Source organism: Ovis canadensis, chromosome 2 (genome assembly GCF_042477335.2).
Source record: "Ovis canadensis isolate MfBH-ARS-UI-01 breed Bighorn chromosome 2, ARS-UI_OviCan_v2, whole genome shotgun sequence".
In the NCBI taxonomy this organism is placed as follows: domain Eukaryota; kingdom Metazoa; phylum Chordata; class Mammalia; order Artiodactyla; family Bovidae; genus Ovis; species Ovis canadensis.
In genome coordinates this window covers 165,943,822-165,969,658 of record NC_091246.1, presented here as the reverse complement: position 1 = coordinate 165,969,658, position 25,837 = coordinate 165,943,822, and the positions used below count along the sequence as shown (strand labels likewise).

General features: G+C 43.8%; 1 protein-coding gene across 1 annotated transcript in view; it reads left to right on the top strand.

Moving 5' to 3' along the window:
• Positions 1–25,837, top strand: part of KIF5C (kinesin family member 5C) — a 164,606-nt gene that overhangs the window by 108,553 nt on the left and 30,216 nt on the right. The window contains exons 12-19 of the mRNA XM_069577606.1: positions 153–328; positions 5,819–5,887; positions 7,526–7,732; positions 9,899–10,045; positions 16,632–16,820; positions 20,184–20,301; positions 22,972–23,048; positions 24,318–24,427. Of these exons, the coding sequence (XP_069433707.1) occupies positions 153–328; positions 5,819–5,887; positions 7,526–7,732; positions 9,899–10,045; positions 16,632–16,820; positions 20,184–20,301; positions 22,972–23,048; positions 24,318–24,427 (1,093 nt within the window). The remainder of the gene's footprint in view (positions 1–152; positions 329–5,818; positions 5,888–7,525; positions 7,733–9,898; positions 10,046–16,631; positions 16,821–20,183; positions 20,302–22,971; positions 23,049–24,317; positions 24,428–25,837) is intronic.

The window sequence follows — 25,837 nt, the reverse complement described above, 5'->3', positions numbered from 1 at the left end:
CTTTCTTGTCAAACGACAAACTATTAACTTTAAACAGCTCCTCATTGTGTCCTTTGTGTCTTTTTCATGGAGTGACTATTTCTGTAACTTTTTCTGGAGGGCTGCATGCTAAATTTCTTCAATGCCTAACTCCTCTTGGCTGTGCTTTGCAGGAGAAGCTGTGCCTGAAGATGAACAGATCAGTGCCAAGGACCAGAAGAGTCTAGAGCCCTGTGATAACACGCCCGTCATAGACAACATTGCTCCTGTGGTTGCTGGCATCTCTGCAGAGGAGAAGGAGAAGTACGATGAGGAGATCTCCAGTCTCTACCGACAACTGGATGATAAGGTCTGTGGTCAGAGTTTATAGACCTCACACTGGTACAAAAGCTAAAGGTAGCAGGTCCTAGACTTACTGGCTGGAAGTAGCTCAAGCCCCATGCAACCTGATGTAAGACTGAAGACTGATGTTTATGTCAGTTTTCCTAATGCTTACCCTAGCTCTTTATTGGGCTGTGTTGTGTGCTAAGTCGCCTCAGTCCTGTCTGACTCTTCGTGACCCCATGGACTGTAGCCCAGCAGGCTTCTCTGTCCCTGGGATTCTCCAGGCAAGAATACTAGAGTGGGGATGCCAGGCCCTCCTCCAGGGGATCTTCTTGACCCAAGGATTGAACCAGCATCTCTTATGTCTCCTGCATTGGGCGACGGGTTCTTTACCACTAGCGCCACTGGGGGAACTGGATTCATGGGGGATGGAAACTTTCGTGGAAATTTGATTGAAAGATTGGCCTCGGCAGACAGAATCTTCACATCTAGAGACTGGATGGGACCTTATCATAGCATGAGGGTGGAGGGTGAGTGAACTTTGTTTAATTCTCCCTTCTTTTCTTCTCTGGGCTTGTCTGTCACCTCTTGGAAATTCCAGCAGTGTCCCAGCTCTAGGGGCAAAGGTGGTGGCTCCCAAAACTCAAGTGTGCACTTTGATCATGTAGCTCTAAGGTCCTGGAATGAGGAGCCGGTAATAGCATCAGAAAGGGGCATCCTCTTGAATGAAGTCGTTTGGATATGCTGATTAGGGATGTCCAATTTCTTGACAGACTTTTGGGACTCAAAGAATCCTGTCAGTGCACAAATTGGAATAAAGGAAGAGAGATCTTGGAGGACACTGTCTCACTCATCCCCAGTGAAGGTCAGGTTAGGAATCCCAGAGGCAAAGGAAATTAAATTGATGTTTCACGTGACCTTGGCATATTGCCCTTGGAATGCTTAAATCCTTTCAGTTCATTTCATCAGTTGCTGGTATTTTTAATCTGATTTCATCTTTCCTGCTGTGGTTCAGCTCAGAGTGCTTGGGGACACCTCTGGCTTGGATAGAACAGCTTTGTTATGTTAACGTTGTCATTAATCTTACAAGCCTCTTTCTTCTGAGTAAAGCTCAGAGTCTGGTCTCACCTTTACAAGGGAAATGTGACTGCTTGCCCTAAGGAAGCTGGTTCTCTTTGTGCTTGTGGCTCTGGGAGTTTGCATTATACAGTGTTAAACTGGGGTCACCCTACCCTTTGGGTGACATATTTAATAAGATATTCATGCTGTGAGAGCTGGATTAATTACTTTTTAGGCTGTAGACATATTGTTACCCTTCTCTTTCTACCCAGGTATTTAATGTAAAACCTCAAACAAAGCGAGAGAAAAGGGAGATCAATAAGTAAGTGAGCAGTCTCTGTGGATTTTTTTGTTTCTCCAAAGAAATGTTACTGTTGAAGCATATTGCAATTATTTTTTCTCATTTAGAATTGAAGGGTTCATTTTTAGTATCCCCAAAGAATCCTGGATGTGGGGTCATAACCTGATTCTGCCCTCTGTTCTCTACAAATAGAAACCAAACATGGTCGGAATTGGGATCTTTTTACCCTGGTAGCATGAGGATTTTTCATGGATCTGAGAAAACTTTAGAGTCTTGAATTCGGCATCTGAAATGTAGGCAATGCCAGGCCTTGGCAGTTTTCAGTTGGTAGCTGGCAGAACTAACCCTGGAGCTCTGCCTCCTAATTCCTAGCCTAGGACATTTTCTGTCATATTCTTTTCCTTTAGTGTATGTTTTGAAAACCCTGGTAAGCATACATTTTGAGATTAGCATTTGTGGTCCATCACAGGGTGATGCTGAGAGATCTGGGAAAGGACTTGAGCCCCAAAGCCTCAGCTTGGCTGGGGGACACTGAAGCTTGTCATGCCATTTGTGTCTCTACCCATGGATGGCCTGGGTATGTCTTATCAGGTGTCATTTTTATTTGTCCGCCTTTTAAAGTTCTAGAAGCTATTTCATGCTTCTGATGATGCTGATGGTTTGATACTTTTAAGAACACATGAGTTGGGACAGGGCACCTTCATAGATGATTAGTGGCAGTGCTGAAAGTATCTAGGTTTAGATAAGATGCTAGCCCAGGGTGCTTAGATGACTTACATTGCCTGGAGGTGGCAGAGCTACAATGAGCTTACACATCTTCTGACTCCCAGTCCAGTGCTCATCCTGTTTTGGCTTCAGCCTTTGAAATGAGGAACTTGTCAGTCCTAATGAATTTGTCTTGAATGTGCTGGAAGAAAGATTCTATGTGTTCTTCTTCCCGCTGCCCCCTCTGTCCCTCTGTGCTGCCCCTCCGTGCTGCCCCTCCAGGGGTCGAAGGACAGGTGATTTTCTAAGGCAGTGCTGTGTGATGGAAAAGCAGGGACTTTAGAGTCAGTCCTGTGGCTTAACAATGTTGCGACCTGGGCTGATGACCCATCTGCTGAAGTTGTTTTTCTTATCTGTAACATGGAGCTCACATCTGTTACTTCAGAAGGTTGCATTGGGGAGTAAACGATTCTAGGACATAGCTGCTGCTGCTGCTGCTGCTTCTGCTGCTGCTGCTGCTAAGTCACTTCAGTCATGTCCAACTCTGTGTGACCCCATAGACGGCAGCCCACCAGGCTCCCCCGTCCCTGGGATTCTCCAGGCAAGAACACTGGAGTGGGTTGCCATTTCCTTCTCCAGTGCATGAAAGTGAAAAGTGAAAATGAAGTCGCTCAGTCACGTCCGACTCTTCGCGACCCCATGGACTACAGCCCACCAGGCTCCCCCGTCCATGGGATTTTCCAGGCAAGAGTACTGGAGTGGGGTGCCATTGCCTTCTGTGCTAGGACATAGCAGATGCCGCTAAATATTAGTTTCTTTCTTTTCTATCTCCTCCCTTTCTGTTTGTTTAAGGGAGAAGCCACATGATGGGGGTATCCAAGGGTGGTGGTGCAGAGGTGGGCTAAGAGCAGAGTTGTTAAGACAGGCAGTTTGGCACCGGCACTGTTTCTGATTTCCCATCACCTCTCCAGAGCTTCTGTACTGATGGAGATGTAAGAGCAGAGCTAAGTGTAAGTAGGAGTTGAACTGATGGTATTCATTGAATCATTTCACTGAGTACCATTGCAACAAACACATCTTTGTCATTAAGGGAGACCAGTAACCTATTGACAACTCACTTATTTCAAATACCAGAATGTTTTCTGAAAAGTGCCTGCTAATCCATTATCCACAGACCAGATCTTAACAATTGGCATCCGAGTGAGCATGTATAAACATATTCTAAAAGATGGGCTTGAATGTATAGATATTGACTGCACAGCACATCTTCCTCTGAAAAATTTGAAAATTAAGAAAAAAAAACACAACACAACAGACTATGCTAATTCCTTAGAGAAGTTTCCTTAAGAAAGGGTAAGTGTAGGTTTGGAAATGTCTCTGACATAAGCGATTCATGTTGTCATAATGTAGTCCTTGGTCGTCATCCTTTCCAGACAGGCTAAGGGCCCTTGATTTCTCATGGTGCCTCAAACATAACCGTCTCTCAGTCCATCACCCATCAGGAGCGAGCCCACGTCATCAGGCTTTGAAATGAACACAGTATAAGAACAAAGCGCTTGAGCTACTATTCTGCCTCTCGTGATTTATGTCACTTGTAGCCATTGCTTATACGTCCCGGGGAAGAGGTGGCAGCTCTTCCATGTTAAACTTCTTGAGTCTTTTATGTTAAGTTGTTTAATATTTGTGCACTGAGGAACATAAACACTAAAACCGTTCCTGGTAACTGACATCCTAAGTTTATATAGTAGAAGAGAAAATATGTCCAACATAATAGTCTTCTAGTTGGGGAAATAACCTTTTTTTTTGGAGAGATTTCAGTTACTGTGGTGTAATTTCCCTAATTCTCCTGCCAGAAATCTGACTTCAAGAGGAAAGCCATGAGTATTTTTTAGAACCATTAAAGAATTTTTAACTTGTAAAAAAATTTTCAAAACTTCAGGGTCAGATGTGCTGTGGAGTCCATATCTATACATTCAAGTGCATCTCTTAGAACCTGTTGACACAGGCCTGATGCCAGCTATTAAGATCTAGTCCATGGATAATAGATTTCTAAGCACTTTCCAGAAAACATTCTGGCATTTGACTTTTCCTATATATAAAATATAGTTGAGTTGGTGTTAGAAAGTTCAGTAGAAACATGATCTCCCTGAGCAGAGAAATAAGCCCAAAAGATGTTCTATACAAAGGAAAAGGAGACACAGATCTCATAATATTAATGCTAGAATTTTCTTGCGCTGTGGAAAGCATCAGGCTGTGATAGTGGTTAATCTGATTTAAGAGGATGAACTGACCCAACCGAACAGGCAGGAGAGTATCCTGGGGAAAACTGAGGACCTGCAACCCAGGCCCTTGACTTTCCCCTCGAGCCCCCACTCTGGAAAAGGAGGACAGTGCGGTACAGGTGGTTGTCTTAGGGGCTGCTGGTGGAAACACCTGGGCAGCTCCTGGTGCAAAGAGGAGCACAGGACTACTGAACTGGACTGAACTCTGCTCGAGGTTTAGACCCCAGAAGCGTCATCACACAGGATGTTCTCTTGTTCCTAAGGTAGAGGCACATGGGAAGCCGTGCTGTCTTTCTGCACAGGCTGCGCTTCACAATTTCCTTTGAACTCATGAAAACCTTTGTAACCAAGACTGAATCTCATGCAGTTAGGTGCTGGCCACCTGCCGTTGTGGACCACATCTAGGGAGGGGAGAGGTGGAGATGCTTACGCTGGGTCGTGGGAGGCGGCAGCTCCGGCTTTTGTGGCAGCAACACCTAGCGGCAGAAGCTGAGAGCGAGAAGAGCGAATTAGTCTGTGGGGAGATCCTTTCCCACTTCAGTGACACACCAGAAACGAAGCAATCGTATTTCTGCATGCCAGCTTCCTTGAGGTTTTTTCAGACTGGTAAGAAATTTAGCTCCTAATCAAAGGCAGCTCTCTAATGCCAAAGATGAATTCTCTAGTAAATGTTTCCTAGTCTAAGTAAGAGGTTTGAAGTGGAAATACTGGTCTCTTTCACCTGTCACATGGCAGTGTTCCCACTCACAGATGTGTTTGACAAGCTTCGGGACGTGTGCCTGTTACAGTACAAGTGGTTAGAGATTCACTCCCTAATTTTTTGAGCTAGGAATTCACTGTTAACATCTTTGAGTTGGAAGGGATAACTCCAGAGTCCCTTTCAGTTTCCAAGCCCTACATCGCTGATTTCTGGATGAGAAGGAATTGAGTTGAATGTGGAGGATATTGATTTTCCCAGAATATCTAAATGTTTCATCAGCTGAAAAAGGTGGGTGAAGTGGTATTTGAACCAATCTCTCATCTGCGAGGAGGCACCACACCATTTGCTTCATCTTATTAGCAAGCTTACAGCTGGCATCCTGGTATCTGACTGCCGTCCATCGAGAAACCAGGCTATCAAAAATGACATAACTAACCACAAAAAATTAAACATGATGTTTCGTTTCAGGATGATGAAATTAACCAACAGAGCCAGCTGGCTGAAAAGCTAAAGCAACAGATGTTGGATCAGGATGAGGTAAAGAATGCAATAAAATTTTTCTTTTTGCAAAGTTCTTTTATGACTGTCTGTTGTGGCTATTCCAGAAATTTAATTTGCAAAGAGTTTTTTTTAAAAAAATCACTGAATCATGGAAATTTCTTGGTAGATTTCCTTTCAGTGGCTGCTAAAAGCTGATTTTAGCTGAATTTAGGAAATAAATGTCTGACTTGGTGGAGCTCTAGGGTTTTGAGAGTAACTGGTTGCTACACAATCTATGAAGAGCAGAGACAGAGGAGCTTGGTAGTGGGGCAAGGATGATCCTGCTTCCTCATACCCAGGGCCTAGCACGCCTGGTTCATTCCATTTCAGCCTTGTCTTAGCTTTGCAAATCAGGTAACTCAGGTCTTTGATATACACCATGTTCTTGTGCTGTCTTGTAGGGAAAAAAGTACTCAAAGAACAAATGTAGACTGTAGAGAAGAGGAAAGCAACAGAAGATAGGGGTCCAAGCGCTGTGTTAGTATATATGTGATACACTTACAAGGAGGCAAATTTTTTTCAGTCTCTCCCTGGATGGCACACAGTTCTCTAGTAGATGTCTTTATTACGTGGTATTTTTGCCAAGTATTTTACAAAACAGGAACCTAAGCAAAGAGCAGATAGCCAATCTATCAAATATAGATGGTTCGTAATTCCCTTGCTGAGGGCCTAAGTATGTTTCCTCTTTTGTGCTTTAGGGTGTTTCTTGCTTTGTTGCTAAAATGCGATGGGTTGGCTCATATGATACAGTTACAGCAAGTGGCTATGGTTCATGGCCCCATTCCCACCCCTCTCATAGATGTAACACACTCTCTTACCATTTTCTTCTCTTCCTTTTTGTTGCCCGTCATCTCTTTAGGATAGTGATTATGCCCTCTGCGCAAACAGTCCTCTTGGCAGGAACCATATTTAATTGATTTTCCTCTTCACTGTAGTTGAGGCTTCCATTTGTTTAGTGCTGCCTGCCTTCTCCCTCCCGTTCTGTGGCTGTGCATCTCCAGCTTGGTACAACTGCTGTGATAAGCTTTACTTTTTGCTACAGTGAAGACTCTTACTATTTTTCTATGCTGTCGAGACAATCTCTGTTCACTATAAGCAAATCAGAAAATACAGTAAGCACAAAAATAATGAAAGTATCCATAAAGTCAGTCATTCACTTTTTGACTAGTGTTAATGTGGAGGGCAAATTCTTCTGTAATCCATGATGAATATTAAGAAAAATTAGGGACTGCTCTTTTATACTGTTTTGATTGACTCTGAAATTGACCAGTTGACAATGTGAAAAAATGATAATAGTAAAAAGCCATGTAAGTATTATTATAGTCCTTGGAAATTACTCCTCCTCATCCTTTGTTCAACATGTGGAATAGCCAGTCAGCTAAAAAGTGTGATTCTTGATCTGTAATCAGTTCTTGGAATTAAGCTTATGCAGCTTTAAATACAAAAGAAACAGAAAGAAAGAGAAACATATTTTCAAGACAACATGCTGTTTTTTCATTTAGCATATGGTTATATAGTATGGTTTCTAGTTATCCTGAGCTTTTTCAACTTATTTTCTCTAATCTTTGCGTAGAGCACTGAACATAAACCTTTGAACATTAGCGTCACCAATTCCATGCCATCTAATTTCCCCAGCTTTTAGCTTCCACGAGAAGAGACTATGAGAAGATTCAGGAGGAGCTGACACGGCTCCAGATTGAAAATGAGGCAGCCAAAGACGAGGTGAAAGAAGTTCTCCAGGCTCTGGAGGAGCTGGCTGTCAATTACGACCAGAAGTCGCAGGAAGTGGAGGACAAGACCAGGGCCAATGAGCAGCTGACAGACGAGCTGGCCCAGAAAACGGTTGGAGCATTTGTGTGTGGGAGCGGGCCTTCCTCGGGTGCCATTCCTGTACTTCTATTGATATTTACTGACAAGACACTACGTAGCATGGCAGTTGGCTGAGTGGTTTTTCAGTGTTAAGCACAGATGCATTCTGTGAATCCTCCAATGATTGAAGTAATTTGTGTGAGTGACTTGTCCACTTGCCCCAGATCTTCATGTCAGGTCTGTTTTATATCTGGGGGATTTGTAACACCAGAAGTGATGCCTTATAGGATACTCAAGAAAGTGCAGACTTTGGAGCCAGAAAAATCCTAGTTAGAAATCTGACTTTAACTGTTAAGCCTTAGTCGAGACATGAATACTTCAGTGTTCATTTCCTTATCTGTAAAAATGGTGATAGTAACATGTTCCTTTCAGGGTATGGGAATTAGTGACAGTTTACATAAAACACTTAGCGTGGACCTGTGCATCATGCTACAGTATTAGCAAATAACTCCCAAAACATTGTATTGACAGGGGAGCGTGCAAGGCATGGAGTCCACTCTTCCTATTTACACCTTCCTGAATGCAGCCCATTCCTTCCCCAGCGCTGCTTGTCCTCGCCTAGGACCTAGCTGTCCTGGTTTCTCTGTTGTCCTGTTTTTCAGCTAGTGCTTCGATCTGCACGCTTCCTAATTTTCAGATTCTCCCAGTGAGAGATACTGCTGGTTCTGCACAGGGAGCTAGTGGCAGAGGGCCAGTGAGCATTTGGTGAGGTGGCTGCTGGTGGAACGTGTCCATTTTTCCTTTTTCTACTTGGAAGATGGGCGGTGGGCAGCCGAGTGGCTGTAACCAGCTGCCCTTGGCACCTCAGTCCAATGGCCTGGTGTCATGGGATTGTGCCCAGTCTGCTTGGTGGAAAACCACCATCCTCCCAGCAAGGGGAAGTAGCAGATGGTGCACGAAAGCGCCGATCTGTTGACCGTAGATGCTGCAGATAGAAAACGCTGCTTATTCCATACATTCAGCTGCATGTAGGAAGGCTTTTCAATGTTTCCCAAGATAGGAACTACTGCTTCTGTGGATTTTGAAAACAAAATGAAATAAGCAGTGGCAGTGCCTAAATAAAAACAAAAATGAAAAATAGAAAAACAAAGCAGAAGTTACATAGGAAATAAGGAGACTTAGATTTCTTGGGGCTTACTGTTTTCTGCAGGATTTTTTAACTAGTCTGTGGTGCTTCCCAAAACAATGAAACGTTTTCCATGATACAAGTTTTATTTTCTGTCAGACCAAAGTACTACTAGACTAGTTTAGGGTACTATTTTTAGTTTGATTATTAAGAAATACTCGAGTAAAATAGTTGCATATGGAAGAATTACATAAATGTCTTTGCATTAACCTTTACAATTCTATAATTTATGCAGATTATTTTCTCTTTTGGCTGAGTTAATACCAAGAAACCAAAAGATGGCAAATTTGTTGATGTTGAGAGTTTGTTAAATTAGGTAGTTAAAAATACATGCATATTGGTAGCATACATGAAGAATGGGAAAGGGATGAATTTGTTAATGTTTGGTAGTAAAATGGGGCTTCTGGTATGTATATTTAGAAGCTATGTATATTTAGAAGCCATCTCCTGTTGAACCAGACTAAATTTGAAATGTGATGAAGAGTGTCCAGTTCTGGTTCACTTGAAGATGGAAAGACTTTTTCTTGGTTGTTCTCTAAACTCATTAATGTCCCTTTGGGCCTTCCAGACCCATCTGTTATGAAGTCAGATGGGAATTTGGAAGTGGTCCCAGGGAGCAGGTTTGTTTGGAAGTGGAGGTGGAGACGTTTGCAGGTATGTTTGTATCCTGAAGAATGTGGACTGAAACAGAACATCTGGTAGGTCGGATTAGATGTGATTACACATTGTAAACATAAGGACTCCTTTTGAGCTTTATTTGTTTTTAATAACTTATTCCACTCACCTGGAAATTATCATCTGATATGCAGACAAATGACATATCAGGCCAAGACAACTTCCTCTTCTTATCAGAGAATGCAGAGCTATACCATAGTTTGGCTTAAAAGGACTCCTGTCGAAATTACCTGAAAGGATAAAAGAACTCCACCCTACATGATATTATTCTTGATGACACTGTGTGTATGAAATTGACGGGTGGCCCTTTAAATCTGTTGTTAAAATGTGTATTTCAGACTACGCTGACAACCACGCAGAGAGAACTGAGCCAGCTGCAGGAGCTTAGCAATCATCAGAAGAAAAGGGCCACCGAGATCCTGAATCTGCTGTTGAAGGATTTGGGGGAGATAGGAGGAATCATTGGTACCAACGACGTGAAGACTGTAAGCCAGCCCCTCTTTTATCTTGTCTACCTTGTCTTATAATGGCACAAGTCTGAGCAAGCAGAGTCTGCGTTTATTCTCCTAAGTATCCAGTGCTTAGCACGGTGTCTTGCATCTGCTGTGTGCTTGATCATATTTGAATGAATGAACGAAAAGCTGATTGAGTGACTAAGTAAATGATTATTTTGGTTAAGGAGGAGAAAAGAAAAATTACCTTTCAATTATAGGAAATGTCCTCAAATCTTGGTTGGCCTTCTGTGAGTTGGTTTAGTCCTCAGGATTACATGCCAGTGTCACAGAGCTTTGGGACTGGATAGGTTAAACAAAAGTTCTACTCAGAAATGTTTCTCCTTTTTTTTCTTTTTAAGTTATCTATTTATTTTTGGCTGTACTGGGTCTTTTTTGCTGTGCGTGGGTTTTCTCTAGTTGCAGTGAGTGGGGGTTACTTTCTGGTTGTAGTCCACAGACTCTAGGTGCATAGGCTTCAGGAGTTGTGGCCCACAGGCTTAGCTGCCCTGCAGCATGCGGGATCTTCCCGGACCAGGACTGAACCCGTGTTCCTGAATTGCAAAGTGGTCTCAAGCAGTGGACCACCATGGAAGCCCTCTCCTTTTCTGTGAAAATACAACAGAATGAAGGTCCCCAATCAATCAGTATGAGTTAGGAAAGATTTCAGCTGGAAATAAGAGGATTCTAACGGTGGCTTAATAAAATAAAGCCATGTTTATTATTCATAGTATAAGAAGTCTAGAATCTTGTTATTCAAGTTGTGGTCTGCATCACCCGGGAACTTGTTCTAACTAGAGACTCTTAGGCCCACCTCAGGCCTACTGAATTAGAAGCTGCATTTTAACAAGAGTCCCCAGGTCATTCCTATGCTTCTTGAAGTTTTAGATACAACTTTAGGTGCAGATCTCAACAACGTCAAGGATCCAGGTCTTTATTTTCTTTCTGTTTTCCTCAGCCTCATCTGTAGATTTTTGTCTCTTGGTAGCAAGATAGCTTCTGTAGCACCAATCATCATGTCCGAAGCAGGACAGGCTGTAAAGCCAGACAGCTTTCATCCAGGAGAGAACTATATCCCAGAAATCCCCAAAGGCATCCCCTTATACTTCATAGAGGCCAGAATTGGGTCACATGGTCACCCCAAGCTGCAAGGGAAGCTGGGAGAGCAAAGAGAAATAGTTTTACTACAATGGGCTTAAACCAACCATGATTAACCCCGGGAGTGGTGTACATTAGTGCCATCGATAGCAAAGTTATAAGGGACGTGGCATAAAGTTGTCTATGAGTTTAGGAGTACAGGGAAATGAGAGTAAATACTGCCATCAGTCAGGAACAGTTTGCCACAAAATAGACAGGGCATTGGAAAAATGAGTGACATCAAACAAAATAGCTCTCTTGAGGTATAATTGACATAAAATAAGCTGCATGTATTTATTTATTTGGCTGTGGTAGGTCTTAGTCGCCACAGGCAGGATCTCAGTTTTGGCATGCAGGGTCTCGTTCCCAGCCAGGACCCCCTGCATTGGGAATGTGGAGTCTTACCCACGGGGCTACCGGGGAAGTCCCAGGTGCACATGACGTATACAGTTTGAGAAGTTTTGACATATGTGTACATTCATGAAACCATCATCCCCACAATAAGATAATGAGCATGTCTGCCACCTTCAAAAGTATGCGGGGCTATTTCTGGTCTCTAGTCTATTTCAGTGATCTGATCTTGATACCAGTACCATACTATTTTGATGATTGTTGTTGTTGTTCAGTTAATCACTGTAGGTTTATATGAACTCAAGACCTTCTGTGGAGTAGCCATTGATAAACATATGTGTATTTTATCAAGCCAGGGACTAGTACTATAGTATTAAACTTCTACCTCAAAGGTTAAAACCAAATTCTTGGAGTTTAGCCTGTTAGCCTTTTTTTTTTTTTAAATTTATTTATTTATTTATTTTTTTTTACTAAACCATGATTATTTAGTTTTTATTTTAGCCTTTAAAAGGCCGAATTATACTTCAGACTGCTTTGGAGGAACACTCAGGTTTTGAGTTGGGATTGTTAAATACTAGACAGGCCTCCCGAAATTACTTTTGTTTATAGACATTGCTGGGAACCATTGAAAGCTCTTCTTAGGTGGTATAACAGATCGAGGTTTAGAGCATATGACCTCTTATAAACCCAATCATTCTTTCATAGAACCTCTATTGTAACTGAATATTTAATGAATCTTTGCAAACGAATCTAATTTTAGCATAGAATTCTCCGGTACTATAAGATTAACCCTATTAAGTTCCAGTTCGGTGATTTTATATTTGAGGATTTATTTTTAGACGCATATGTTGGTGTTGAGCTATAAACTTCTAAGTTTGGGGTGATTAAATGGTCCTTGCAATATGAAGGTGCAGTTGATTTATGGGAAGTTGGTGCCTGCTGCTGATAATGATAAAGGAAGATATTTTTATGCCAAGTTCTAAAATAGAGCTGATGAAAAATGCTAATGAAATCAAGGAGTGTCTGGGTACTTTGGAATTTAAAAAGAAAGAGTCCTTACCTTTGGGAATATGAAGTATGATTGAGATTATTTTTAAGTACTTTGAATATTTTTAAGATATCTTTGAATTCCAGACATTGGATGCCCTAGTTAATTTCATTGATAACTTTCACTTAGATAGCATCATATTCTTAATCACTCTGGTTTTTTCTTACAAGTATGATTTAGTTTGTAATTATAAGGAAAAAAATTCATCATGGCAATGAGCATTAAAGGAGAGGAATTATGTGACTTTGGGCAAGTTACTTTATTTATCTGGGTTTCATATTCCTAATTTGTAAAATGATAAGATGAGTTCAGACTATCTTGAAGATGGTCAGCTCAGGAACTGCATGAGCTATGCATCTGTTTCTTAAATCTATCATTGTGGGTACAGATGCTTTTCTTATTGGCAATGAGTATTCAGTTGATATAATTCTTTTGATCTAAAAAATGAGATCAAGGAAATCTTTTTTGGTGATCTTGTGTTTTTATTCCTAAAAATCCTATTCAGTCCCCCTGGTAGTGTTCTGGGGCTAGAGGGAAAGATGGCTGCTGGAGTCTCTCTCAGCCATCAGTTCTAGGATACAGCAGGCCTGAACAGCAAAGAAACAGAAGAACTCATATTTCTCCAGCTCGGTCATGTCTGGGGGCATTTTCAGAGTCCAGGCAATACGTAAGTCAACAAAGCAAGATGAGAGCAGCAAATGACAAGATGAGCCTGTGTTGGCTTCATCCAGGCTTATTAGTGAGCCTCCTCTTTTCATGTTCCAACGTCACCGGTCTTTCCTTAAGGCAGAGGTTTCCAGATTTCTAGCCACAAGCAGAATAACAAGTTGAGGTTGAGTAAACAAAATGGATTGGGTTAGCTGCCTAGTTTTCTTCAGACCTCAGGTCTAGCTGAGATGCAGGTGAAGAAATTCAAGCAGGTGACAGAGACCCTGGGCCCCGCCTCCATGAGGGACCTGGCTGTGGCTGGACCAGAGATGCAGATAAAACCGTTCCGGATCCTGGGCCTGAAGTCAGCCTTCATCACCGATAGCTCCCTTCTCATCAACTTCTTCAGCACAGCCTGGGGTCTGCTGGGGCTAGGGTGTGAGTTCCAGTCCCCACAGAATGGTGGCTGGGGTCCTCACCTCCAAGAGGGCTTGCTTCTTCATTCCCCTCCTGCTCCTCAGCCTCTTGGAAGCAACTTTATCATACCTTGGCTCTGTGCTGCACTTGTAAATAAAACTGACATTTCTAGACGCCTTTTCTTTTTTTTTAAACTGGGCTCCATCCCCTGGCCTGATTGGCTGCTGCTTGACAACCGACCCTCACAACAAAACCTCCGGCTCAGAGCCCGTAGCTGCTTTTTCTAATAGGGATTTTTTAAGTCCCGTTATGACTTTGTAGGGCTTCACTGGTGGCTCAAGCAGTAAAGAATCTCCCCGTGATGCAGGAGACACGGGAGACGGGGGCTCGATCCCTGAACTGGGAAGATCCTCTGGAGAAGGAAATCGCAACCCACTCCTGTATCCTTGCCTGAAGAATCCCATGGAAGAGGAGCCAGGCGGGCTGCAGTCCATGAGGTCACAAAAGAGTTGGCCACAACTGAGTGACTAAACAGCAACAACAAGTGACTTTCTAGGTCTTAGAATGTGAACAGTCACTTCACTTACCTTTTACTTGGCCTAGAAATGGCACCTTGGATGACTGCAGTATGCTCTAGAGACGTGGATGAGGGTGATTCCTATACAGGCAAGACGGAAGGGGGAGGCAGTCTCTTCTGCTGAATTAGCCATCCACACTGGGCCTCATGGTCTAGTACATACATTCCAGTCACTGTCAGACCCAGAGGAGAGTTATTAAATAAGCCTACAGCAGCAAACTCTGATTCTTCTTTTTAAAATAACAGTATACTGGAATTACTGAAAACTCGGAAGTTATATGACTACATATATGAGCTTGTAAGTGGTAAGAAACCTTGCAGTTAATATTTGCCTGGAGTACTGTTTGTTTGTTTTTTTTTTTTTCCCCATCAGGTATAGATTCAAAATCTCCTTTTTGACCTCCTAGAATAAGTATAGGCTTCAGAAGTTATGGTTCTGGTTTGAGGGAAGAAATACCCAGTTCTCACTTTGGAGAATGCCCATTTTTGTAATTTATTTTTTTTCTACTCATCTCCAATTCAGATGTCACCTGGGCATAGAACACAATGTGCCCTCAGCTGAAGAACGTCTTAGAGGAGGAGGTGTTTGCTTCCTTCCCACGACACCCTAACTCGGTTCAGCAATGTTCTAACCCCCAGGAGGGTATAGGTTGTGAATTCCACACAAAAGAGATGGATGGCCCCTTACCTTTATACAGAAAGACAATACACAGGGCACACTTGGTCAGGCTAAAGAATGAGTTTCTCATCTCTGTACCATGTTGGACCGATCACCAAGGCACAAGGAGAAAACTGAACTTAAAGATTGTGGGGTTTTCTCATCTGTTATCTCCATGATACTGGATTATGAAAGAAGTGTAATGAGTGGATTTGGTAGGCAAATCGCTGGCAAACAGAAGTGTAACTGATTAGGAAGAACCTCCATTAAAGTAAGGGTCTTCCCTGGTGGCTTAGCTGGTAAAGAATCTGCCTGCAATGCGGGAGACCTGGGTTTGATCCCTGGGTTGGGAAGATCCCCTGGAGAAGGGAATGGCTACCCACTCCAGGACTCTGGCCAGGAGAGTTCCTTGGACTGTATTGTCCATGGGGTCGCAGAGGGTCGGAAGGGACTGAGAGACTTTCACTTTCGCTTCTGTTCAAGTAAGATGGAGTCAGATGTTGATAATTGTGGATTTTCTTGCTGTGAACCTGAACTCTGTGTTGTGTTGATTGACCCTGAGACGTTTAGCAACATTGTTGGGGAATTTTTAGGGGAAGGTTGACACCAGATTTCAGGCACTCAGCACTGTCCTGTGTACTTTTTACCTGCTGCCAATTTTCAGGGTTGATAGACCACTCTGGGTTCATAGCTCTTAAATGTTTACTGAAAAAAATAGTCATACGATGAGCTAATGACAGCAATAATGACAAAAGTGGGCAGACGGAGTGTATTGTGAAACATCAAAAAAACAGAGTTGGAATCACTGTCTTAAACTGAAGCCTCTGTTCGTGGGATGGGTACTGGAGAGGGCTCTTGTTTTCTCCTGAGGTGCTAGGGTGCCCTCTGGTGGTTAAACAAAATATTCGCAGTTACTTTGCTCCTCAAGGCTATCTCTGCATCTCAGCAAGTGGGTTTCTATCCCAAGTATCTTGCTGCATTATTTGTATCCTGTAGAGCTCTGAAAATTAGACAACAAATATGAGATAGTAGAAGAATTCTTATTGTCAGAATCTTTTCTTCTAAAGGTGAATTTAAACCGTTATTCTCAGGTGATCTTAACTAAGCGAGATCCCTGTGTGCAGGCAGGTAGGGGCAAGGAAACATTGGTCATAATGAGAAGTCATGCAGGAAAACTTTCATCCAGAGCTGTTTCTGGTGATAACATGTTCTTTTTCATTAGATTCTTTAATTGAGAACTATATAGAGAATCCTCTGTATTTCAACCTTTGCTTATAGAAACATGTTCAAGCTCTTAGACTGCTTGTTTCTCTGGATAACAGACTGTAGAGAACATAATTGAAGTTTTGAATGATTTCTTTTGGGACTCCGGATCACCTTTAGGAACACTGGGTTTTGCTGCCCTTCCAGAAATGTAAGGAACACCTCTTCCGAGTTATCTCTTTTTAAAATTTCAATATTTTTTTCTACTGATATCATCTCTTTCATTCTAGAAAATCAATTGTAATGAAAAACCTGGTTAATTGAAGATTATATTAATTGAGGTTTTTCACTGGAAGTTTTATCTGAGGTTTCAGAGAACGTCAGGTTGAACCTATAGTTCAACTTGTGGTTCTCAGCTTGTGGTCCTGTGATTAGGGATTCTTAACCCAGAAATCCACAGACATCCCCATGGACAGGTTTCAGGGCCCTGTGAACCTCTGGCAGTCTTAGGCGTCATTGAGTGGTTCCCTCCTGTGCTCAGTTGGCAGATGTGAACGGAGTCATTGAAGAGGAATTCACCATGGCCCGGCTGTACATCAGCAAGATGAAGTCGGAGGTCAAATCTCTGGTGAACCGCAGCAAACAGCTCGAGAGCGCCCAGATGGACTCCAACAGGAAGATGAATGCCAGTGAGCGGGAGCTGGCAGCCTGCCAGCTGCTCATCTCCCAGGTAGGCCACGCCTTTGTTCATTATGTCACACCCTTGGGCTCTGGAAATCTGGTTCCTCCACGCTCCTACTAAGGCTGTTGGTACCTAATAGGGACACCTGATGGACTTATCCATGGCCTCCCAGGCAGTGACCGGCCAGGCTTGTTCTTAAGGCTAGGTTTAGTTGTACAAATTACATGAATTGCCTTCAGTCTTTTTTTTAAGGGATGTATCTACATATCTTTATCTAGCTATTTATAAATAAGTAGGTAGGTAGATAGGTAGGATAGATAGTGATGTATAATGAATGGAAAAGATTCAGTTCAGTTCAGTGGTACCCGACTCTTTGCCACCCCATGGACTGCTGCATGCCAGGCTTCCCTGGAAAAGTGGAAAAGATTGGGTGGCACCTAAAACACGTCTCAGCTAAGGCAGCATTCTTTGATCTTCTAATCTCTACCACAGATCCAGTTTAATATGGGACAATAGAAACTGCCGCCACCACCAGTATGGCAGTAGCAGGAAACGTTTTACTGAGTGCTTACAGTGCCCTGTATACTGTGTTAAGCACTTTACATGCAACCTCTCACTTGATCTTTAGAAAAATTCTGATAGGCAGGTGTTATGATTGTTCTTGCTTTTTAGATAAGGAGAATGAGACTTGAAAGATTAAATATACTGTCCAGACTCAGATAGCCAGTGAAAGGCAGAGCTGGCACTCAAACCTTTGTGTAGAAACTCAAAGCCTTGCAGGGATTTTCGAGCCCTAGTGATAAGGTACTCTTCTGTCCATTAGAAAGCATTTTCATTTTAGCATGGTGGTTTCAGAAGACAGCAGCCTTGTTTCTGGTCTGCCACTGCACCTGAGGCTGGTGTTTGGGTTTGAGGCTTCTGTGAGTGGTCCAGTGTGTGCTGCTCACTGCCTCAGTCCAGGCATTGAAATAGCTAAAGTCGTTTGGGGAGAGCAGATACCAGTGTGTAATGGCACATCTGACAGTGCTGAGAGGCAGACGAAAGCATACTTCATCCTGTGTGCTTTTAAACAGAGGAATGTGTCATCATACAACCATCTCCAGCCTCCTCTCCTACTGTAATCACTTAAGAGATGCAAATTAAAGCATAAAGTTTCCATTTGATAAATAACATAGTAAGCAAAGAAGTGTTTAAGAGATTAGTCAGTGCTGGTATGTAATAGTGAAATTTATATACATTGTTGAAAAAAGTATAATTTAGTCAGTCCCTTTGGAAAGCACCTTGGGAATCAAAAGCATAAGTATACTTTGGCCAGTAATTTCACTTATAGCATTTTTCATTGGTAATGAAAGTGAAAGTTTTTCATTTCATATAGTATCATTCCCTGATTTAAAATATTAGCACTTATATGGACGATGTGGATTGCAGTATTACTTTTATTTTAATAAAATAAAATAGGCAACTATTTATTGAGAGACTAATAACATAAAGTTACATGGGAGAATATTATGCAGCTCTTACCAAAAATGTATGCAGCCTAGTCATTTGGAAAGTATAATTATATCAAGTTAAATAAAAATGGAAATGCCAAGTGACAGATCTATGCTATACCTTGCAACTTGGTAAAATATGCATTTGTTTAGATAAGACTAAGAATATAGGGGTGAAATAGTTGATAGAGTGGTTTATGGGTGAAATTTATACTACTTTTCTGGGTTTGCTGGACTCTTTGACATTTTTATAATTTATGAAAATTGAGAAGAAGAACAATAAACATTAGGGCATAGTACACTTCAAGTCTAATTTCCAGGTCACCTGTTACTCTGAGAGCATGTGCTTCTGAAGCACTCTGTCCCTAAGATTTGAAGGCCAACGCAAATGCACAGACAGAGGCCCTGCGGCCCAAAGCCCACTGTCTTTCCTTCCATCTGGACACAGCAGCCTTCACGTCCAAGCCAGGCCCCTTCCGCACGTTCTGTGAGCTGATGGGGCTGTGCAACTGTGTCAGCTGTAATCTATGTAAATGGATGATGGAAGCTGCACTGCTGCCCCTGGGGGTGACCTTAGGGTCATTACAGTAAGGAGTTTCTAGTTTTCCAGACTCACTGTGATCTAGAAGAGGATGTGGGTTCCAAGTGGGCATGCTCCTTTGGCATAGAACTTTGCTCGGTAGACTGGGGTACAGCCAGAGGACTGCCCAAGTGGGGTGCCCTGAAGTGTCAGGCCCAGGACTGGGGCCCCAGTTGCCCAGATCTTAAGAGTGACACACACTCAGGGTGTATGAGATTGGAGTCAAGAATATTAGGATGGTTTGGGGTTAAAGAATAACTGTGTTGGTTAGACAGTGCTTTCTGCATTAGCAACAAATGCAGTTTTCCCTTAGGTGCTATTTTGTACTCTGCCACAGTTTACACAAAACCAAAGATTTAGTCATTGTTGCCTGGGGTTCAAAAGTAAGAAGAACCTTGTTTCTTTATTTTCTGACATGATCTAAGGAACCTGACAAAATATTTCCAGCTAAAATGCTATTATCTCCTTTGTTTATACTCATCCTTGTCACCAAAAGCTGTGCTTATAAAATATCTGCTCCAACAAAGTCCCATTTCCCAGAGGTTATTTCATTACATTAGAGCTCCATCTCCAGGGTCCTCCTGCCTAAATATGATCCGTGCAGATATGGGGGAGGAGGTGTCTGCATATTTCCATCTGCCTCGAGGTGACTGCTGTTCCTGTTCAGTCACAAGCTCTCATTCATTCATTTATTCCTTCACTCCATTATTATTTATTAATTCTATACTTTCATGGAGCTAACAAGTAGAAAAAAATAGATGAATCAAATAGAACTTAGGTGCTATAAGAAAATGTTGGGGCCCAAGTAAGAAGGATCCAGCCAGGCCCATGTCTGGCAGGGTGTTGGGGAGAGCTTCCTAGGGAGAGGAAAATGGAAACCAGGTCTCTGAAATAGGAATTGTTGTGCTTGAAAGGCAGAAAGTGTAAAGACATAATACTTGAGTTCCAAAGAAGAAATCCGAAGGTGCAGGTTCAAAGAATGAAGCCCACAGCCTTGACACTCTTCCAGCCCCTTTCTTTCCAGCAGACTCTGTTTTTTACAAAGAGGAAAACCAGCTTGGGCTTTGGTATTTCAGTTTAATAGATGGTAAGGAAGGACATGGTAAGGAAAGCCATGAGCAGGGGAATGAGGCAGAGAAGCACATGGGAGAAAGAAGACTGTCTTAGCCTGTGATCCCAGATCCCAAGCCAAGGGCAGAATAGGCACTTGGCTGGTTGGGACTCAAACAGAGGAGTCAAGAACTCCTCTTCTGTTGCGTTTTCCTGTTGGACAGTCCTGGGCAAGCCAGGATAATCACTCGCTAGTCATTCACAGCCCCCTTTCTGTTTGCTTGTTTAAAGCACGAAGCCAAGATCAAATCCCTGACGGACTACATGCAGAACATGGAGCAGAAGAGGAGACAGCTTGAAGAGTCCCAGGACTCGCTCAGTGAAGAGCTGGCCAAGCTCCGAGCCCAAGGTGAGCAATCGACCACTTTGCAGGTGTCCAGCGGTTGGCCTGAATCAGACACACTGTAGTTGGCTGGACTCTTGCTGTTTAATTTTGCCCAATTAAACCATTTGTATGTCTGCTGAAAACAGTGGCATAATTGGGAGTGGGGTAGGGGGTAGAGAACTATCTAGAAGACTGCCCCACCCCGTATTGGCTTCTGTTTGCATTTCCCCTCAGTCCACCCTGCTGCCCAAGTCAGAATCCTCTCTCTTCTTCACCTCCTGCCTCCACTCTGTCACCGAGGCCCGTCCATTCAGCCTGCCAGATGCTCCTCTGGTTCTGTGCGTCTCCAGCTTCCTTGTCACTGTCCTTCATCCTAATTAAGAAATGGCTCCGTTCATTGACCGAGGGGCGAAACCCGAGCATGTTTGAGGCTGGCCACTGTGCTGCATCCCAAGGGAGGATTCCAAAATCAAGTTCTACCTTACGTCCAGCCCCAGACCTCCAGCCTTTCCCTGCTGTTCTGTTGCTCTAAATTTCAACTCTGAACTTGCAGCCATAGTTCCCCTGCATCTTGCATCCTTTGAGCACACTCTGCCTTTTCCAGGCAGTCTCCTGACCTGTTTGTGGAAGAATGTGCTCAGCACATAGGAAGCACTCAATAAATATGAATAAATAGAAGAGATTCAAGAGAAGTGACTGGGAATGTAGAAACCAGGACAGAATTAATGATGTATGTGTTGTGGTGAAACGGGAACACACAGATCTTATGAGTTGCAAAGAAAGCTGGTAAAATCCCTTTGGGAAGCATTTTGAAAATACATATTAATCATGCTAACACTTTTCATACCTTTTACTCCTCAAATCTCAAATATTCGTTGCAGAATTCTCAAGAATTCATTGTTTATATTAGTGGAAAAAAAGGAAATCACCTAAATGTCCAACAGTTAAGTGAACTATGGTATGTGGTTTAAAAGAATAGGGTTTTTTTCATCTTGGAGATGAAATACATGAAGACCAAGCAACAGTGTTTACAATGCATTAGATTAAACATCATAATATGTAATTTTATCTTTACTGTGGTTATGACATTTAAAAATCAGTGGATACTTAGGTTTGAAGGCCTATAAAATTAATATTTGAAGGGAACATGGTTTTAGTAGGGTAACAGGATTGGTGACAATGTTATCCTTTTTAATTTATTGTTGTATTGTCTGTTTGCTCAGTAAATACATTTTGCTTCAAATGGCAATGTAAATTAACAAAAAAGGAGAAAACACCCACCCCCGCTATGACCTTGTAAGGTTTTCTTTATGAGATAAGGGATGTTGGGAATAGAATGCTCTACCCAAAAGCTGACATGGAAAAGAAGCTTTCCCTCTGGTCAGTGGCTTCTGCAGTGGTGTCACTGAGTGGAAACAAAATCAAAGCAAGAATAGCTGATGTCCACTAAAAAAGATGCATAACGTGAAAGTTGCGAGTTAAGTTTTATCTGGGGCAAAATGAGGACTGTAGCCCAGGAGACAGCACCTCAGACAGCTCTGAGAAAGTGCTCCAGCAAGGTAGTGTGGGAAGGTCAGTATATATGATTTTGGTGAAGAGGGAGTTCACACAGTCAGGCACTTATCTTACATAAGGTTTTCTGCTAGCCATGAGGAGCTAAATTTCACCATGAAGATATTTAGTGCTTTTCTAGATGTGAGGAGATGCAAGGATTGGGACCATGAAATCACTTCCTGAAAATATCTTTCTAAAACCCCCTTCCACCAGTTTCCCTGGAGCACAGAATGCCTCCTTTCTCCACCCTGAGCCCCCTTCAGGGCGTGTCGAAGGCCAACAGCTGCAGCAGCACAGGGTTCCGTCTCTGCAGAGGCAGGTGGCAAACGCCCTTGGCAAGTGCCAGTTTGTAGCTGACACTGGAGTAAAGTGAAACAGAGTGGAGAGAATACTTAATGACTTGAATGTCACTGTTGGAAACCCTTTTGGTCCCTCCACCTGAGGCTGCTCATGGTCCACTGGGCTCGGCGAGACCTCTGACCGAGAGGAGGGTGGGGTTGATGCCCCCTCCCCAGAGGTGTATCATTGCACCATGCCCCAGCACACAGCGTGGGCTCCCTGCTTAGTCTGGAGAGAGTTATTTTATGTTTCTTTTTGCTTTGTGCTTGTCCCTAGATTATTTTCCTGCTCCAGATTCTTAGAGAATACCCATGGGAGGTAAATTAGCTCTTTCCGAAACTCTAATAGTGGCAGGAATCCAAATACCACTAATATTTGCAGAGAGCATTGTTGGTGACGATGCATGTTTATGCACACTGGCAGGAGTGGCTCACCAGGCCTGGGGGGGCGCAGTCCTCTGAGGGCACGGAGTGGCAGCCCCGTCAGGTCCAGCATGACCGCTCCCGGATCACATGTCCCCTCCAATCGCCCTTCTCCCCGGAGGACTTCCACAGTCTCCCTGGAGAGATCAGCCTTGATTTAACAAGCTGGAAGTTCTGAGGTGTGGAGGGTATCTGAGAGTGACATTCAAGAAGTCCCCCTTCAGAGGCATGCTCCTTTATTCCACGGTGGTACCTTGGTGAGATAAGCTGATGTTTCACCATATTCCTTTCTGTTGTGTGTGTTTTTTTTTAATTTTTACTTTTGGATGGGAATCCTGCCAGTTAAATCTTTTACATCATCCTTTAAAATTCAAAACAGAAAAAATGCATGAAGTCAGCTTCCAGGATAAGGAAAAGGAGCATCTGACCCGGTTACAGGATGCCGAGGAAATGAAGGTATGTATGCAGCCCTTTCCAGGAGCCCCGCACACCCTAGGACTAGATCTCCTTCATCTGGGAAAATCCAGATCCTTTCCAAGATGTGTGAGGTGAGGTAGGAAGGAGGGGGGCGGGACTGGGGCCGGGCCGCAGAGCTGCTCTCAGAGGGTGGCTGGACTTAGAGGTGAGATGGAGATGGACGTGCAGGTGTCCAGGCCCACTGAGATGTCTGCAGACAATAGTTACGTTGCTTCAGCACATTTCTTTTCCCGCTCATGAGCAAGAGGGAGAGAGTGCACCTTTCAGTAGCCGTGCTGGCCAGCTGTCACAGCCTCTGCAGAAACAGTCACCCCTCTTTTGAATGGAAGGAAGCACCTCCTCCCTATCTTTTAAAGAATACCCCCAATTTGAATTTTCATCTCAAACACAGGGGTCTTTATTTTGGTCACATTTTAAACAGAAATGGAAATGTGGGAAAGAAGATTGGGAAATAAGGGTTTTAGGTGGATAAAATGAGACAGGAGAAAATATAGAACTTTTGATTGTGTGTGTGTGCATGTGTGCGCACGCATAGTTGCTCAGTCATGTCCAACTCTTTGTGACCCCATGGACTATAGCCTGCCAGGCTCCTCTGCCCATGGAATTTTCCAGGCAAGGATACTGAAGTGGGTTGCCATTTCCTTCTCCAGGGGATCTTTCCGACCATTGGCAGGTGGGTTCTTTGCCACTAGAGCCACCTGGAATAGTTTTAGACAAGCCCCAAGCTCCACTGGGTGTGAGTCCCATAGTTAAAGTGATGCCATGCTGTTCAGCCAACAACCCTGCCTCACCTGGCTGGGCCTCTCCTGGGTTCACATCACTTTGGTGGAAAGGTCTGCTTGGAGCATCATCATAAATCCATGCAGTGGGCAGGGCCAGGAGATTATTGACATTTTACTGGTGGGGAAGTGCAGCTCAGAGAGGTGCCATGACCTGAGGTCAACCAGGTAGTAAGAGGTCAGTGACCTCAGGGTGACCTGGCGAGAGAAGCTGTGTGGCTCAGGTGAGCTGTGGAAGGTCAGAGGCAAACCCTTTCCTCATGAAATATGGTCATTTGTCCATGGGAACCACTCAGTTTTCTAACAGATTCTTGGATATTGTTGTCCCTATAAAGCAGGGTAGGTCCTGGGCCCTCGTGTGGGGATCTGGCAGCTGAGGGAGGTGGGACAGGAGGTAGCGACCGGTCTTGGCACCGCGTGGGCTGAGAGCCGACAGCGGCTGACACATTTCTGCTGGCCTGGGCTGCAGAAGGCGCTGGAGCAGCAGATGGAGAGCCACCGGGAAGCCCATCAGAAGCAGCTGTCCAGACTCCGGGATGAAATCGAGGAGAAGCAGAGAATCATCGATGAGATTCGGGAGTGAGTTGCCCCGGGGGACTCGCAGGGCATGGAGGCAGGCACAGGCCCTGTGCCAGCCTGGAGGGATGTGGCATCTAGCCCAGGTCTCTGCTTTTCCTGCCCTGTGGGCGCTGGGCTCTGCCCTGGTGTCACAGGGAGCTGGGTTGTGATGCTTCTGAGGTCTGTTCCCCATCTGGAGTCCAACCTCTGAGGGCTCTGGTGGGCAGGTGGCAGGTTGGCCCAGCTGCCCTGCCTGGTGCCCTGCAGAGCAGGACACATTGATGACTCACATGGACAGACACGTGCCCCTGTAGGTGGGGATGAGTTCCTGTTGAGGGTGTGAAAAAAGCTGAGTTGGTCCTGACTCGGGGCTTCTGCTGGGTTAATAAATGCTCCAGAGGAGACCGTCAGCTCCTGCTGCCTCCTCGCCCAACACATACCTGTGTCTCTACAACCTGGAGCCACCAGGTCACACACGTGGACTCTTAGGGACCCATGCTGTTGGGTGTCTGTCTGCGCTCGAGGACATCATTGCAGCTGGGCTCCAGTGACACCTTCTCAAGGCCATTCTGTTGCAGCTGCTGCTGAACAGCCCCCCTGCTCAGTAACGACCCCTCCCCACTCCTCTCACCTTCCCACATCATCAACACCAAGTCCCCAGGCTGGGAGGCACCTTTAGGATCCTCTCCTGGGGATTCTTAACATTTTTGCACAGTGAGTCCCTTTGCAGAACAATGTGTTTACATGGCCCAAATAAAAGAGAAAAACAAAGAAAACCAGTTATATTGAAATATGCTGAAGTACAGTTCATTCCATGCCCCCATGTCCCCCACCCCAGTCTAGACTAAAGGTTCCCTCCTTTCTGTTTCTATAGATGAAGAAACAAGATTTCTATACCGAATCAAAGCTAAATGATTTCCTTAAGGTCATACTGTTAAACAGGAATCAAACTAGAGTTGAAGTTATTCTCCAGACTACTGATCCAAATCTCTTTGCTTGTACCGCACATTTGCATTTTAAAAGCAAAAGTGTAAATGATGCCATGGGTAGACTTTGTGCACAGTCTACCTAGGAAAGCACTTAGCATCGTCTTTCTCCCTTGGGGCCACCCCATGCTGCCTCTCAGGTTGTGCTTTCGGCCTTTAAGCATGGCTTTTATTTGTTATTCTGATGAATCACCCACAAATCATTCAACTGGGAGGAAAGGGAAGGGAGGGAATGGAGGTGAGAGAGATGGAGGGTCTCTGAATGAGTTGACAGGTGGGGGGAGTTTCCTTGGCCTATGCCTTTCATCTGGCCTCTTGGGTTTTCCTTCAGATAGTGTGTAAGCTATTCAGTATGGTCATGCAGGCATGGGAATACAAAACGTTTTATGAGGATAGCACGTATGCTAAGTCATGTCCAACTCTTTGAAACCCTATGGACTGTAGC